Source organism: Drepanopeziza brunnea (genome assembly GCF_022702325.1).
Source record: "Drepanopeziza brunnea f. sp. 'multigermtubi' strain 214-2 chromosome Unknown ctg12, whole genome shotgun sequence".
In the NCBI taxonomy this organism is placed as follows: domain Eukaryota; kingdom Fungi; phylum Ascomycota; class Leotiomycetes; order Helotiales; family Drepanopezizaceae; genus Drepanopeziza; species Drepanopeziza brunnea.
The window spans coordinates 739,806-754,041 of record NW_027094075.1 but is presented as its reverse complement, the minus strand read 5'-3'; the positions used below and the strand labels follow the sequence as shown (position 1 = coordinate 754,041).

The following is a 14,236-nucleotide window of genomic DNA, read 5'->3' as shown; positions in this document are numbered from 1 at the left end:
ATCGAAAGAGATCCCGAGGTAAAATACCTAGATCGAGCAGCAATAGGTCGAACAGAGCAAATACCTATCCAGACCCTCGAACTCGCTTGGTCCTGGTTGGCTCAAGTTTTTATATATATATGCATACACACACACATATATATATATATATTTCACATATTACCAAAGACGGGCGTTGAATCATGTAAGGACCTAGCGTCTATCTACGAAGAACCACGGGAGAGATCGTCATTTTCATCAAGAACTAAAATTATCCCATTAATTAAAGTACGAAAGTTACCTAGAGTATCTACCTACCCACAGCAGTATAATTGGCCACCTAAATGGCGTATGTGTACCGGTAGCTGGTAACCGGGCCCTGTCCACCACAAGATATCTCTTTCTACCTCCACCTCCACCTCCACCTCCACCTCCTACCACCGACGGAGCACCCTGTTTGCCTCTTCGCCCTCTCTTCGCTCTCCCCACGCCCTCTTTTCTTTTTCCTTCTTCCCTTCTCCCTTCTCCCCTCTACCCGTTTTCCCTCTCCTCTCCTCTTTCTCTTACAACCTCCACCCAGCCTACCTCTCTCATCTGATCCATATTGTCGTCGTCGCACATTATTCACTGTCCGCCCGTCTAAATTCATACTCCACCCCCACTACCTCACCTCAGTCATGACGGAACAATTCTAAAGAGGCTACCTCCCGCAGCCGAACTTCACCTAAAGAAGTTCATTCTAGTTCAGTTCAGTCCAGTCCAGTCCAGTCCAGTCCAGTCCAGTCCAGTTCAGACTAGCCTAGCTCAGTCCAGTCGAATCCTCATCGATCCTCTTATCCGCCTTGTGACCGTGTCCTTGTATTGGAGTGCTCACACTACACGAAAGGTCAAGCATCTCTTTGCCTTCACCATGGCGGCAAGTCGTTCGATGGAGTCGAGAGTTGGTCGGAGCAAGCAACGTGAGTATTCAATTCCCGCAGAAATCATTCCTGAGGCGGGCGCACAGGTGGTCCCAGCGAATTTCTTCTGAGCCCTTCCTATACCCAAGACGAGACCTCGCTGACCACCTGTCCGTCCTTCAGGTTACGCTGACAGCGGAGAACGACTCGTGGCAGGTGTGGTCCCTCTCAATGCGGCCAAGACACACGTCCTCTTGATCCAGTCGACTCGGCGCACCGGATGGGTTCTGCCAAAGGGCGGCTGGGAATCCGACGAGACAAGTACCGAGGCTGCGACGCGCGAAGCCTGGGAAGAGGCCGGAATTATCTGCAAGGTCGACTACGATCTTGGACAGATCAAAGAGACCCGGCCCCCGAAGCAAATGTCCAAGGAGGCTCCCAAGGCGCTCTACCATTTCTTTCAGGTCACCGTTACAAGTGAGGAGGCAGAATGGCCGGAGAAGCACAAGAGAACACGGCAGTGGGCAAACTTCGCCGAGGCTTCTGAAGCGCTTAAGGCTCGCCCGGAATTGCTGGAGGCCCTCAAACGCTCCACGATCATCCAGTAGCCTGTCGGCCTAAGTCCGGTCTCAGTCACGCGGCGATTAGCAGTCGTTTTCCTACTCGAAAATATCTAAAAAAAAAAGAAGAAAAACAGACTGGCTTCAATGTGCAACACTTGGACGAAGCAACATATACCAGCCAGCTATGATCGAGCATTAGACACCGTGGTTGACATCACCCCTCCTAAAAGGAGAAGTTGCGGTGAAAATTCCAGCCAGTTTCTTTGGTTTACTGGTCATTCCACACGAGGGCGTGGGATTTTCTTTTGATTTCTTGAGTCAGAACTGTTGCTTCCTTCCACTGCATAGAAGACAATCAAGAAGGAATGGATTTCCACTGTGATCTCCTCCACCGCTCCCCGCTGGTACCTACGGACTTTGCAGCCACTATTCTATTGCTATACTTCCCCATCGCGCCAAGGCAATCCCTACGCATGGGTAATTTTCTTGTGTCATTTCTTCTATTGCTGTTGCACTGCCAGGCGTCGTTGGCCCCGCTCGGTACAGGTTAATGGATATAATGATCGGGACTGCGATGCGGCGTGTATTCCGAAGCTGGATGGGTCCACGATTAGGATGGATTGAGCTTCTAGATTTAGGTAGGATTGCATCACTGAAGTAATGGCTGTACGGAGTAGACCCAGTCGAAGCACGGGTAGTATACAGTCAATAATCACATCATCGGCTCTAAAATTGTACTTGGAACTCGACAGTGATGAAATGCCATATTGACTTGAAGATTAAGCGACTTATTAGGGGATGCCAACTCTCCCTACCGGTTAAGGTTAACCTCTTTACCTACTATACCTACCTGATCCAAAGACATTTTCCTTCCTCCTACAAGACTAACAGTAACAATAACACCTGATTACAAGCTCCAAACCCTAACGTCGACAATCCGCTATCCGCTTCACTAATTACCATATCGTGAATCTATCAAAGCTTCACCTCATCAATCGCCCCACACCGTCATATCGTCACTTTCACAAGAATCGCGTCCCTCTCTGCTCTCCCTCATCCTCCACAACCCAAACCGCGTAATGGCCCAGACGAATTACAACTGCTACCAATAGTCTCTCCCCGCCTCTCCCTACGGTCCGCTTTCCACTTGATACAAGATACAAGGGACCGAAGCCAAGATGGAGAACCTGACTCTGGACGAACAGCCCTCGCTGGGCCCGTCGCCGTCCAACCAGCAATTGCCACCGCAGATGTTCACCACAGCCGCACAGCTGCTTGATATGACGGACAGTAAGGATATTCCAATTGCTCATGCATTCGAGGCTGCGTACTTGAATTTTCCCGCCGTTCTCTGACCCTTTCAAAATGCGATTCTCATTTCACTTCACACCTTGAGAATGGATAAGAAGCAGAAGGCTGATTAACCCGCAGAAAAACTCATGGTAGCCCTCCGCGACGGCAGGAAACTGATTGGCGTGCTGCGCAGCTGGGACCAATTTGGTACCTCCTCTTCTCCTCCCCCCACAGACACACATCAACTAACTCATAACCCCCCAAGCAAACCTCGTCCTCCAATCGACCATCGAACGCATATTCGTACCCCCCTCCTCCACACCCACAAAACCAGGCAATGAATACCAGCCGGGCCTATACGCCGACGTACCCCGCGGCATCTTCTTCGTGCGTGGCGAGAACGTACTGCTACTAGGAGAAATTGACCTGGACAAGGACGATGACCCGCCGCCGGGCTACGAGAAGGCGGATGTGGAGCTCATACACCGCCTGAGCAAGGAGAGGAAGGCGAGGGAGGCGAGGAGGGAGAAGTTCCAGAATGGGAAGTTGAGGGCGTTGGGCTTTGAAGGGGAGGCGATGGGGGAGGCTAATATCTGATCTGACAGCCACGAAGCAAGAGTTGATTGTGATATGCAGGGGCGGCAAAATGGGAGTCGGAGAGCGATTGAAGCAAACTTATGCGAAAAACGAAGCACGATGGGAGGGAAGGGGGGTTTGAAGGAGAGAGGAGAGGAAAAGAAAGTAGAAAGGACGGATGCCGGGGCAGGACTATGCAGAATATTGTGAAATGCATCCAGTATTGCCCGGTGGAAGGGGTCGGCAGCAGTGGATCATGCAACTACATGCATACCTACATATGGAGTTTCCCTGCAATTGCAGTTCGATCTACAGTCAGTATAAAATCTACGCTAAATCTACGCTAAACATACGTGAATTCTATTCCAGAGCAGGACATCAGGCATTCAGAATCACAGTGCTGTATATGCCTTTCCTTCCTTCTGCGTCAATACGCATGGGAATTTTCGATCTACAGCGGCCGAGCACCTGCCAAGTTAGTCACTTGCATGTGGATTGCTTACATCTCGCAGAAGCGATCGAGCGAGTCCACCGAGTGAATCTAGCTCCGTCACAGAGCCACCACGCCTTTTGCCTCGCGATGTGTCCTGGGACAAAGTATTGTGAGATAACATGAATGAATGCTTAGATACAAAGGAAAGGTAAGATAAGACGAGCACAATATGACCTATACAGCAAACTCATAACAGCAGTAATTTTTGGGTTGTCTATCTCGCCTAATTCCACGTTCTAAATTCTAACCCGTCAAAACAAAACATAGAACAAAAGCACAACCGATGAAGGAAAATAAAAGCATATGGGTATGGATGTAGGTAGATAGCCCCGCAAAAGAGAAAAACAAAAGACAAAGGAAAAAAGGAAAAAAAAAAAGCTTCAACATCTCCACGCCAGTTGGCCCCATCATCCTCTTGGCCTCTTTCCCCGGGTCTGAAGCTGGAAATCATCTCGCATCAGAAGAAAAAAAACCCCCCTAACTATAATCATAACATGCGCAACCGCAAAATACATCCTCTCACCCAATCACACTCCCATCGCACCTGACCCCAGAGTCCTTAGTCATATCAACGCCCGTAGATTACGCGCACGAAGCCACCTTCCTCCACAAAGGACGCGTTCCTGCTCTTGAGTCTTCGAAGACATTGCAAGGGGGACTTTGGTCTTCAAGCGGTAGCTGCGGCAGGAGTCTCCTCAGCGGCAGGAGTGGCTTCAGTGGCAGGAGTAGCTTCAGCGGCGGGAGTGGCTTCAGCGGGGGCGGCGGGGGACTCCGAGTCCTCGTTCTTCTTGGCCTTTTCTTCCCACTTCTTCTTCTTCTGTCGTGAAAGGTCAGCTCAATTCAGTTCAGTTCAGATCCATGCCCTCAGACAAACAGCAAGAATACACACACTGAAATCGATAACCAGCAAGAGAACGATAAAAGAAGAAAAGAAAAGAAAAGATAAGACGAGAGAAGATAGAAAGAAGGAGAAAGAGCACCGGGAAGAAGTTAAGAGCCAAAATAACCTACAGCCTCAGCCACGTTCCTCTTCTTCTCCGCACCCTCCTCGCGCCGCTTCACCTGCTTCTCCTTCACAACGGCGGGCCCAGCGAGCAACGCGCTCCACGCACACTTGCATCCCTCCCGGAAGCTCGTAGCCGACGCGGAGAAGTGCTCGCCGGCGGACTTGATATCTTTGCGGGCGTAGGTCGCCCTGCGCTTGGCTCGGTACGCCTGCTCGGCTTGCGCGGCCCGTTGGTACGAGGTCTGCGCCTTCTGCCGGTCGGTCCGGAGGTTCAGCTCCGTACCCGAAGTTGCGGGGCGTCCGGTGGCTGGGGTTGGGGATTTGGTTGCAGCGAGGGGGGTGTTATCGGCTGTGGAAGCTACGTCGGCCCTGGGGGAGAAGCGGGTGTTAGTATTGGTCGAGGAAGGTAAGGATGTGTTGAGGAGGGGGTATTTCCACGTTGGCTGCTTACATTGCGGCTGTATTTGTCAAAGAAAGTGGGAGAGGTATTAATAGTGGCGATGAGGCTCAGATGGAGAGGTGGTTGACGAAGCCAACAATCGGTGGGGAATTTGGACATATTTATGAAAAGCTGGGGATAATCCAGAGTAGGAAAAGACGACTCACGCGCTCGCAAACTTCCACCAACGGCAATATCCCGCGAAATTATCCTTTCATGCTGTAGCCGCATTTGCGAGCATATTGAAAGCTGACCAGGAAATCGCGGTGTTTGTTACAGTTCCATGAGTGAAATTGTGCTATTCGGGTAATAATGCATTGATGACGAGACACCACATCCTTGTTTGGACCGTTATCCATTACAATGAGAGAAAGGGACGATGTAACGCGCAGGGAAGAGCGTAGAGCACACCTGCGACAGTCTTCACCGAGCGCGCCTGATTTTTCTGGGGAAGTTGGGGAGGTCGACGCGGTGTGGAAAAGGTATTGATTAAGGAGAAGGGTGAAGCGGTATTATCAAAGATCTTGGGGGATTGATGGAAAAGCCTTATCTTCTCTTCGTCCAAGCTCTTAGATCCTAGATAAAGGCTGGTGACATAACCTCATAACGCATGGTCAGCTCGACCAGGTCTTGAGTGAACTTGGGTTGAATTAGAGTAGAAGTAACTGAAACACCAGGCTCTGGTAGTTCCCAACTTTGGGGATGGGATGAAACTCTGAATCGACTAAGATAACCTTGCAGTAGCATTGTTCATTCCCGCGCGGTCGGCTACTCATAATTCCGTATGTGATGCATGAATCCAAGTGTCGGCGTACGCATTCAATTCATTACTTCAAGAATTATCAGCCGCTAGATCGATATGGGCTGCTTTCATGGCTCCATTGGTCTTGTCTTTGGACTGCATTTTTGAGTAGCGTTGCTCAGCCTTTTCGAGTGTCGTCGAGTTTGACTTGAGTTTGTTGATCGTCTCAATGTATTCATCGTAAGGGTCCGAGTCAAAGACGATTCCACCGCCTTAATTGACAGTTAGCTTTTGAGCTCATGTATTCAACACGCACGAGGAAAGAGACAAACCAGCTTGTAAATATGCGACGCCGTCCTTCACGACCATCGTCCTTAGTGCAATGCATGTATCCATCTCACCCTCGACCTCATTGCCATCTGCATCAACAGAGGCATATCCAAAGTACCCGACAGCCCCAGCATAGACCCCACGCTTCTCCTTCTCCAGTTCTGCAATGAGTTCCATTGCCTTGACTTTTGGAGCCCCAGAGACAGTACCGGCAGGGAATATGGATCTGAAGGCATCGAATCTAGTCATCCCCTTCCTCAGTACTCCAGAGACTTGGGATACCAAATGTTGCACGTGGCTGAACTTCTGCACAACCATTAATCGATCAACTTTAGTGGTCAAAGGATCGCAGACACGGTTGATGTCGTTCCTTGCAAGGTCTACCAGCATGACGTGTTCAGCCCTATCCTTGAGCGACTGCCTAAGTTCTTCAGCAAGCGCTTCATCTTCTTCGGGGGTCTCCCCTCTTTTCACCGTTCCAGCGATCGGATGAGTTATGACACGACCTTCTTCTTTCTTCACAAGAAGTTCAGGTGAGGCACCAACAATTTGGAAGTCTGCGCAGTTGATGTAAAATAGGTACGGAGATGGATTCACAGTCCGGAGATGTCGGTATATATTAAAAGGGTGGAGGGAGGTAGGGCGTGAGAATCGTTGAGAAGGGACAGCCTGAATGATATCACCAGCAATGATATGTTTCTTCAGATCTGTGACGTGCTTCTCGTAGCCAGCTTGTCCAATATTGGAAGTAGCCTTTTGACCCAACTTGATTGGGGGCTGCTCAGGGAGAGGTAGTTTCTCGTTCAGCAAGACATCCACAATCTCGTTGATGGTCTTGCCTGCTTGCTCATAGGCTTCTTCGAGCTTGGACAAGTCATTCGGAACTTTCAGATATGTGATCACCTTGATCTTCTCAAAGAACCCATCAAAAGACACAATGGTATCGAACAGCATGAAAAGTGACTCGGGTACTTTAAGTACATCTTCCATGGGTCTGGCCGTCTTGGGTTCGAAGTATCGTACGCAGTCGTATCCCACATATCCAATGGCTCCGCCAGTCAAGGGCGGCAAGTTCAGCTTTGGTACATGTGCGACCCGAGTCTTCGACAATTCCGCCTCGAGAAGAGGCAACGGATCGACGGATTCGCCGTGACCTTCTCCTGTCTTGATGATCTTGCGGGGGCCAGCGCCAACAAAACTAAATCTTCCGGCTTTCTCTGTAGCGGCACTCTCGAAGAGAAAGGAATAGTCGGACTTCGAATAGGCCGATATCTTGAGGTATGCTTGTGAGGGTTTGATAAGGTCGGATGGTATTTCTGCAAAGACAGGAACCAGATTGGGAGGGTTTGGGGTGCCGGTGTCCTTCAGGAGGATTTGCCTGACCGTCTCCAGAGAGGGTTGAAGCTCTTCCTAAGCAACAATTAGCGTTCCAAGACTTCGTATACACCAGAGTCATACGGATACAACTTACGCCCTCGCCCATTGTAACTGAGAAAGTGTAGTGACTGTGGATTCGAAAGATGTTCGTGTTGCGAGTAGAAGCGACATGTAAAGGAAGGCTACGAAAATATATTCCACGACCACATGGCAGTCACTGCCTCACCGCCTGGCGGCAGTATACTTGGCGCTAGATCAGCCCCGCACTAGCTAGGTAAGGATCATAACTCCGTCAGTACTTTTCTGTTTATATTGTCGGCTCACGAACGACGCGGCTGCGACGGCGATGGTGACGGCGACGCGCCCTGACCACTACAGCACATCGGCTTCTCTGCCCGTGAACTTGTTCATCAGCCTCGCTCAAATTGAAAGTATTTGGGTGGCTTTCCAGGTGCCTGCCCGGGCATGAAATGCTCTCTTTGTGGCACCTGTTGCTGTCGCCCGCTACCTCAGGTATACATTTACTTTGCCAGCCCAACCACCTAATTAACCTGTAGACCATCCATCCCATCAATTGGGCATCTCTCCCTCTTCCGCATCTTCTCGTCTGTCCGTGCTGCATCCATCGCCAGCTCATCAGTTTGCCAACCAATATGTCGTCACGGGAAACACCAAACGAGGATCTTACCCAAGACAGCAAACATGCTCTCATCGACCGGCTCAACCGTTTGGTTCTCAGGCTTTCGAGCGTTGGCTCGCTCAAGCATCGGGCTATCTCCACTATCCATTCCCAAGTCGACAAAATCGAGATTCTTGTCAGTCGTGTTGAGATTAAAAGACCAAGCCAACCTCTCTGCAAGCTATCATTGAATATCCCGCGAGAAGACGGCTTACTGGGACACCCAGCTCCGAACCGAATTCTCGAGATAGAGAATACAACCGTGTCTACAAAACCTCATTTTGAAGATGGCATGAATCCCGGAGTTTCGAATAATACACCAAACAATACCGCCAAATTGGCTCAAGCTGCCGAGGACTTGGCTTCGAGATTATCAACAACTGTTGTCGAGCTTCAAGAAAGGAAGGTCGAATTCAAAGTAAGCATTAAAACTCACAGTGTAGTACACAAGGGGTCATTGATATGTGACAGAGAATCCATGACCTCTTGGTCAACCAGAATGAGAAGGCCGCCAAACATACTCTATTGCTGGAATACCGCATTGCAGAAATGTAGACAATTTCGCTTCCAGTCAGTATCCACTATTCGCAAGGTCTAACCATACACAGGGAGGACGATTTCCAGTCGAACCAGTCCGAGCTCAAGTTTCTCCGTATTCAGCTGCAATCGATTCAAGCCCAGTGTGTGGGTTGCATTCACCTTCATGAAGATCAAGAACTTGACGAAAGTATTATGAACTGGAAGACTGACTGGGAAAACATTAATCGGAGAGCCAGAGGGAGAAGAAAGAATTTCGAGGTGCATCTGACCCACCAGTTGAGCGAAACATCAACGGTCATCGACAGCACCTGATTTGATTCGAGCGTTCTGCGTACCGCTGAACAACCGTTCAGCTTCCATTGGAACTACTGAATCTGTAAAAGTCGACTCGGTTGCTGAGGACGGACTGTCTTCACGCACGTCATGTTGACATCGGGTTATACTCAACTTGCCCAAGACCCAGTACATCTTGCAGACCTCAGCCCAAGCAACTCGCATCGAATCACACCTCAGACAACACCATGGCGAAGAAAAAACCCACACTCCAAGAATACGGCGCCGCTCTCGAAGCAAAACACTATGAAACCCAAAAGTTGCGAGCCCGCTACACCAAGTTAACACGAGATACCAAGCGCAAGATCGCTCGCTCTAAAAATATGGAAATCCCCAAATGGGAGGCGTACTGGAAAGTCATTGACGAATGGAAAGAGATTGTCGCGACTTACGAGATAGAGAAAGAGCTTCACCCCCTCGGCCTTGCACCTTCCCCCGAAAGAATCCCGCCGCGACCGGTCAGACCTGACGACCTCGAGGATGTGTATGGTGTGTTGATTGAGCCCCCAAGGCTTTCAAGACTGAGAATATGCTGACTGGCTCAGCTGGTTGAAAATTTGCTCATTCCGGACGTACTTTGGAGAAGTCCTGCCCTCACCAAGGAATATGGGAAATATTTGGATAGGGACGGGCGTTCTGAGTGTAGGGAATAGGCGTCGAGGCTCATCAAAGAGACGAAGGAAAGTCGTGACACGCCTTCTCCCATATATACCCAAGTGATTTTCACATCTCGCCTGTGTGATCTCAGGGTTTCAACAAGAAATACTAGTCCGCTCTACCATACGCAAGCTTGGAAAGCCTGGGTTGGTACCAGGCAATAGTCACTAATTCATGCAATCTTTTGCTGATCTTTTGCTAAGAAAATAAAAAGTGTGAGGTGATGGTGTCCTGAAGGACGGATAAGTGCGAATCTTGGTAGTTGAAACTCCCCTCTTGCACATGGCCAGCGTGTATCCTTCGATCGATGTGAGAATCTCTTCTCATATCGATCCCGCAACTTGATAGGTTTCGAAGATTTTTTAAACATTCGCTTTTATTAAACATTAACTTTTGATACCCTCGAAAATCTCGCCCCGGACTGGAATATCGGTCGAACCATTGAGCTTCTTCTGGACATCGCCTCACCGCAACACATCCTGATCAGACACCATTCAAGCGTATTTCCATCCACTACTCAAAAGGTCTATCTCAACCCTGCATCCCCCTCTCCTTCAGCCTCCGATACTTCGCCGCATCCTTAACACTAGGTTTTACCTTCCCCAGCGCAACCTCCCAATCCTCCCTCGCAATCCTCAAATTCTCCGTCACAACGCCTGCATGCTTCTCTCTCCGAATTGCAGCATGGCCAGCTGCTTGTTGCAGATTCCACAGGTCGGCGCCGCTGTAATTCGTGCATCTGTCATCCTCGGCCACTTCCTTTAAAGCGTCTACTTCTTCCACAGTGGAATCGGCAAGAGCTTTGACGTAGAGAGCTTTAAGAATTTCGACGCGATCTTCCTTCGTGGGAAGGTCGATGAAGACAGAGAGACCTAGACGGCCGGGCCGCAGCATGGCGGGGTCGATCATATCCGGTCTGTTCGTCGCAGCGATCACGTAGATACCTGTTCTGCTTCCCAACCCGTCCAGCTCCGTAAGAAGAGTATTGACGACTTTACTACTAGCCTCGGACAAGGAATCCTCTCTCTTCGGCACTAAGGCATCCAATTCATCGAAAAACAGAATGCATGGCACTGAAGATCGAGCACGTTCGAAGACTTGGCGAACAGCTCGTTCGGATTCTCCGACGTATTTGTTGAGCAGTTCGGGTCCTTTGATGGAAATGAAGTTGGCTTTGGATTCATTGGCGACGGCTTTGGCAAGAAGAGTCTTTCCGCACCCAGGGGGCCCCCACAGGAGAACGCCGGCGGGCATTGTGATACCGACACGGGCGAATCTTTCAGGGTTTTGGATGGGGTCCACGATTGTCATTTCGAGCTGTTCGCGGACTTCGTGCAGAGCACCAACGTGCGCCCAAGTCGTATCGGGAATGGTTGCGAAGCCTTCTCGTTTAGCCGAAGGTTGGACTTTGGTGATCGCGGTAAGGAAATCTTCGTAAGTGATTGAGAAATCACCATCGGGTAATAGTTTCCCAGCTTTGGATGCCGCTACCAGAGCACGAAGTTCTACCAGTGAAGATGGGATGTCTGAAGCTGGGGATATTGTATCGATGTCCATAGCTGTGACGCTCCGTTCTGTTAGGACAGCATTCATACGCTTCATGGCTTCTGTTCCGGCTACCGAGACAACATCGTTGAGGTCAGCTCCCACAAATCCAGGAGTAAGCTTAGCGAGCTGGCTGTGGTCGACACCATCAGACACAGTAAGTTTCTTCGTCAATGCCCTCAAAATCTTCTCTCTAGCTTCCTCATTCGGGACGCCTAGGTTGATTTCTTTGTTGAATCTTCCAGCTCTTCGAAGAGCAGGATCGAGGCTATCAGGACGGTTCGTAGCTGCCAGGATGATTACAGGCTTTCCACCAGTCTTTTCCAGCGCCATGTCATCCATGCATGTGAGCATTTGTGCCACTATTCGTTTCTCCATCTCCCTCTGTGCACTTTCTCGCTTTCCCATAATAACATCGATTTCGTCTATAAAGACGAGGCATGGTGCCATTCGTTTCGCCTCATCGAAAAGATCTCTAATCTTCTTTTCTGATTCTCCAGACATTCCTGCCACCAGAGAAGGTGCCGAGATTGGTATAAACGACACTTCTATTTCCGCCGCAAAGGCATTGGCAATCATCGTCTTACCGCAACCAGGTGGCCCATGCAGCAGCACACCTCTCGTCGGTTGAATTCCTGTCTTTATGTAGCCCTCGGCGAACAACATAGGAATACCAACCAAGTCCTTCAGTTCCTTGATGACATGTTCCACCCCACCCAGGTTTTCCAACGAGACATCAGTTGGCGGGGACCGGTCAACTTCCTTCTTTGTGTCAGGCTTCTTTCGTTTTTTACTAGGCTCTCCATCTGCTTGTCTGTCTGCCTTGACCGGAGACTCGATTTCGGCTGATATGGTCTGGATTGGAAAGCTCGGGATAAGAGTTCCATTCGGTGGAGAGGTTTCATCTCTGGCTGGCGTCATGCTCCCAGGTGCCGGCTTAGCCCACATTCGAGTGATGCTCCTATTCATGATATTGTGTTCCTTCAAGGGTGGCTGGGATTCCTCTATCCCGTCAAACTCCCCATCCAAAGAGTCGCTGTCGTCTTGTTGCTGCCTGATTACCAGAAGAACTCGATCGATGGAATCCTCAAGCGGCTTTTTACTTCTGCGCTTCAGGCTTGAATTCGATCGCTTGATACTGTCATAGACCGCCGATGCTGAGAGTTTCTTCCCGCCAGTCTCGTATCGCGCCTGCTCATCTACCAATTTCTGCACGACCTGGTAAACCTAGTGGGGATCAGCACCAATTCACATTGCTCGTTGCCAAAGTTGGGCAAGTACCTCCTTATCCAGCGCCCGTGTTAAGGTCAGCCTTGGACCGTGTGAGGCCTTCATGTCTGCAGCCGTTGATTGCGATTCCTACTGGAACGAGTCGCGAACTTGTTGATTGTTGAATCCGAACGAGATAAAAAAATAAATTGAGGAGTCGCTAGCCGCCATTTCCTTATCGCTTATCGCAAGCTTGACCACAGCCGAGGAAGCGGCGATTCCATTTACACGCTTGCAGTTCTGTGCCATGTCTTCCTCATAGATATTACTGTTAGGAAGCCAATCAACATGGGAAATACTTCAAGTTCGACCAAGATCTCTGCCCAAGACAAGTTAGGCTCTTCTCATTGTGCCTCCATGGGGCTTGGTTGACAGGACTATAGGGCGATTCTGGACATGAAGAACCAGCGGGACAAATTACACCAGTACCAGCGGCGTATAGTAGTCCTCACGGATCGAGAAAAGGAGATAGCGAAGCAGATGCTGGCCAAGGGGGATAAACCCAAAGCCTTGTTAGCGTTACGGCGGAAGAAATACCAGGAGTCCTTACTGGAGAAGACGGATGCGCAACTAGAGCAGCTTGAGAAGCTGACCAGCAGCGTAGAGTTTGCGTTGGTGCAGAAGGATGTGGTGTTTGGATTGAAGCAAGGGACAAGCGTTTTGCAGGAGATACATAAGGAGATGGGAGGGATAGAGCATGTGGAGAAACTTATGGGGGAGACGGCAGATGCAATCGCATATCAACAGGTCTGTAAAGTCTTCACTGGGCCGTGGTGGAAAACGTCTGACAATTTATTAGGAGGTGAGTGACATGCTAGGTGGGCGGATATCAAACCAGGACGAGGATGAAGTGGAAGATGAATTGGCAGCGCTGGAAGCGGAGGTCACCGGAGTTCCTTTACCAGAGGTGCCTACTACGGATTTGCCTCAGAAGGAGAGGGCGAAGATCAGGCAACAGGAAAGGGAGGAACAGCAACGAGTGGCTATGTTGGCGTAAGATTCGGTTCCGTAGAGGAATTGTGAGGCGTTTCATGGAGGCATACATGCAGTTTTACGAAGTTCAATACCCTAGATTCATTAATCCAACATCATCATCAGAGACATAAACTGGTACTTCCTTCCGGGATCTGGGACTCTTTCAGTAACCAAACATTTTAATTGCTTACGTGTGAGCGACAGAAGTTTCATAGCCACAGGCACTTGTTCGATACCAAAGATTTCCATGTATACACTGCTCATGCTCCCTCCCATTCTTCACAAGTCACCATGAGACGATGCACCCCTTCACCTGGTGATTCAAATCTACTCCAAACCAAGTGGTTTTCTCTCCTGATGTGATACAGTTGTCCAGCGCCCAATAAAACTCCAATGCTTCCCATGTTTCCGTACTCTACGCTCGTCGAAAATGCCGGCCCAGGGTATAAAACTGAAGCTCCATCTTCCACTTGTAAATCCATCAATAATTCGTACAAGCATCCGGAATGATACCAATACTAGCATGGGCACCGGGCCATGT

The 14,236-nt window shown here is 49.7% G+C and overlaps 8 protein-coding genes across 8 annotated transcripts; 5 read left to right on the top strand and 3 right to left on the bottom strand.

Moving 5' to 3' along the window:
- Positions 1–889: 889 nt before the first annotated feature.
- On the top strand, positions 890–1,486 carry L3040_007017 (uncharacterized protein; the record flags this gene model as incomplete). The annotated part of the gene is made up of 2 exons (XM_007296918.1): positions 890–938; positions 1,062–1,486. 2 exons carry the CDS (start codon positions 890–892, stop codon positions 1,484–1,486), a joined length of 474 nt encoding a protein of 157 aa, XP_007296980.1.
- Positions 1,487–2,619: 1,133 nt separating this feature from the next.
- On the top strand, positions 2,620–3,331 carry L3040_007016 (uncharacterized protein; the record flags this gene model as incomplete). The annotated part of the gene is made up of 4 exons (XM_066156122.1): positions 2,620–2,731; positions 2,873–2,941; positions 3,000–3,121; positions 3,170–3,331. 4 exons carry the CDS (start codon positions 2,620–2,622, stop codon positions 3,329–3,331), a joined length of 465 nt encoding a protein of 154 aa, XP_066010935.1.
- Positions 3,332–4,470: 1,139 nt separating this feature from the next.
- L3040_007015 (uncharacterized protein) lies at positions 4,471–5,368 on the bottom strand (the record flags this gene model as incomplete). The annotated part of the gene is made up of 4 exons (XM_066156121.1): positions 4,471–4,620; positions 4,815–5,178; positions 5,261–5,267; positions 5,347–5,368. 4 exons carry the CDS (start codon positions 5,366–5,368, stop codon positions 4,471–4,473), a joined length of 543 nt encoding a protein of 180 aa, XP_066010934.1.
- Positions 5,369–6,080: 712 nt separating this feature from the next.
- L3040_007014 (uncharacterized protein) lies at positions 6,081–7,803 on the bottom strand (the record flags this gene model as incomplete). The annotated part of the gene is made up of 3 exons (XM_007296915.1): positions 6,081–6,262; positions 6,323–7,730; positions 7,792–7,803. 3 exons carry the CDS (start codon positions 7,801–7,803, stop codon positions 6,081–6,083), a joined length of 1,602 nt encoding a protein of 533 aa, XP_007296977.1.
- A 547-nt stretch (positions 7,804–8,350) lies between these two features.
- Positions 8,351–9,228, top strand: L3040_007013 (uncharacterized protein; the record flags this gene model as incomplete). The annotated part of the gene is made up of 3 exons (XM_066156120.1): positions 8,351–8,794; positions 8,848–8,927; positions 8,985–9,228. The coding sequence occupies 3 exons, from the start codon at positions 8,351–8,353 to the stop codon at positions 9,226–9,228; spliced, it is 768 nt and encodes a 255-aa protein (XP_066010933.1).
- Positions 9,229–9,437: 209 nt separating this feature from the next.
- L3040_007012 (uncharacterized protein) lies at positions 9,438–9,802 on the top strand (the record flags this gene model as incomplete). Its single annotated transcript, XM_066156119.1, has 2 exons — positions 9,438–9,738; positions 9,795–9,802. The coding sequence occupies 2 exons, from the start codon at positions 9,438–9,440 to the stop codon at positions 9,800–9,802; spliced, it is 309 nt and encodes a 102-aa protein (XP_066010932.1).
- A 635-nt stretch (positions 9,803–10,437) lies between these two features.
- L3040_007011 (uncharacterized protein) lies at positions 10,438–12,786 on the bottom strand (the record flags this gene model as incomplete). Its single annotated transcript, XM_007296913.1, has 2 exons — positions 10,438–12,678; positions 12,733–12,786. The coding sequence occupies 2 exons, from the start codon at positions 12,784–12,786 to the stop codon at positions 10,438–10,440; spliced, it is 2,295 nt and encodes a 764-aa protein (XP_007296975.1).
- Positions 12,787–13,008: 222 nt separating this feature from the next.
- On the top strand, positions 13,009–13,717 carry L3040_007010 (uncharacterized protein; the record flags this gene model as incomplete). Its single annotated transcript, XM_007296912.1, has 3 exons — positions 13,009–13,052; positions 13,104–13,467; positions 13,520–13,717. 3 exons carry the CDS (start codon positions 13,009–13,011, stop codon positions 13,715–13,717), a joined length of 606 nt encoding a protein of 201 aa, XP_007296974.1.
- Positions 13,718–14,236: the final 519 nt, after the last annotated feature.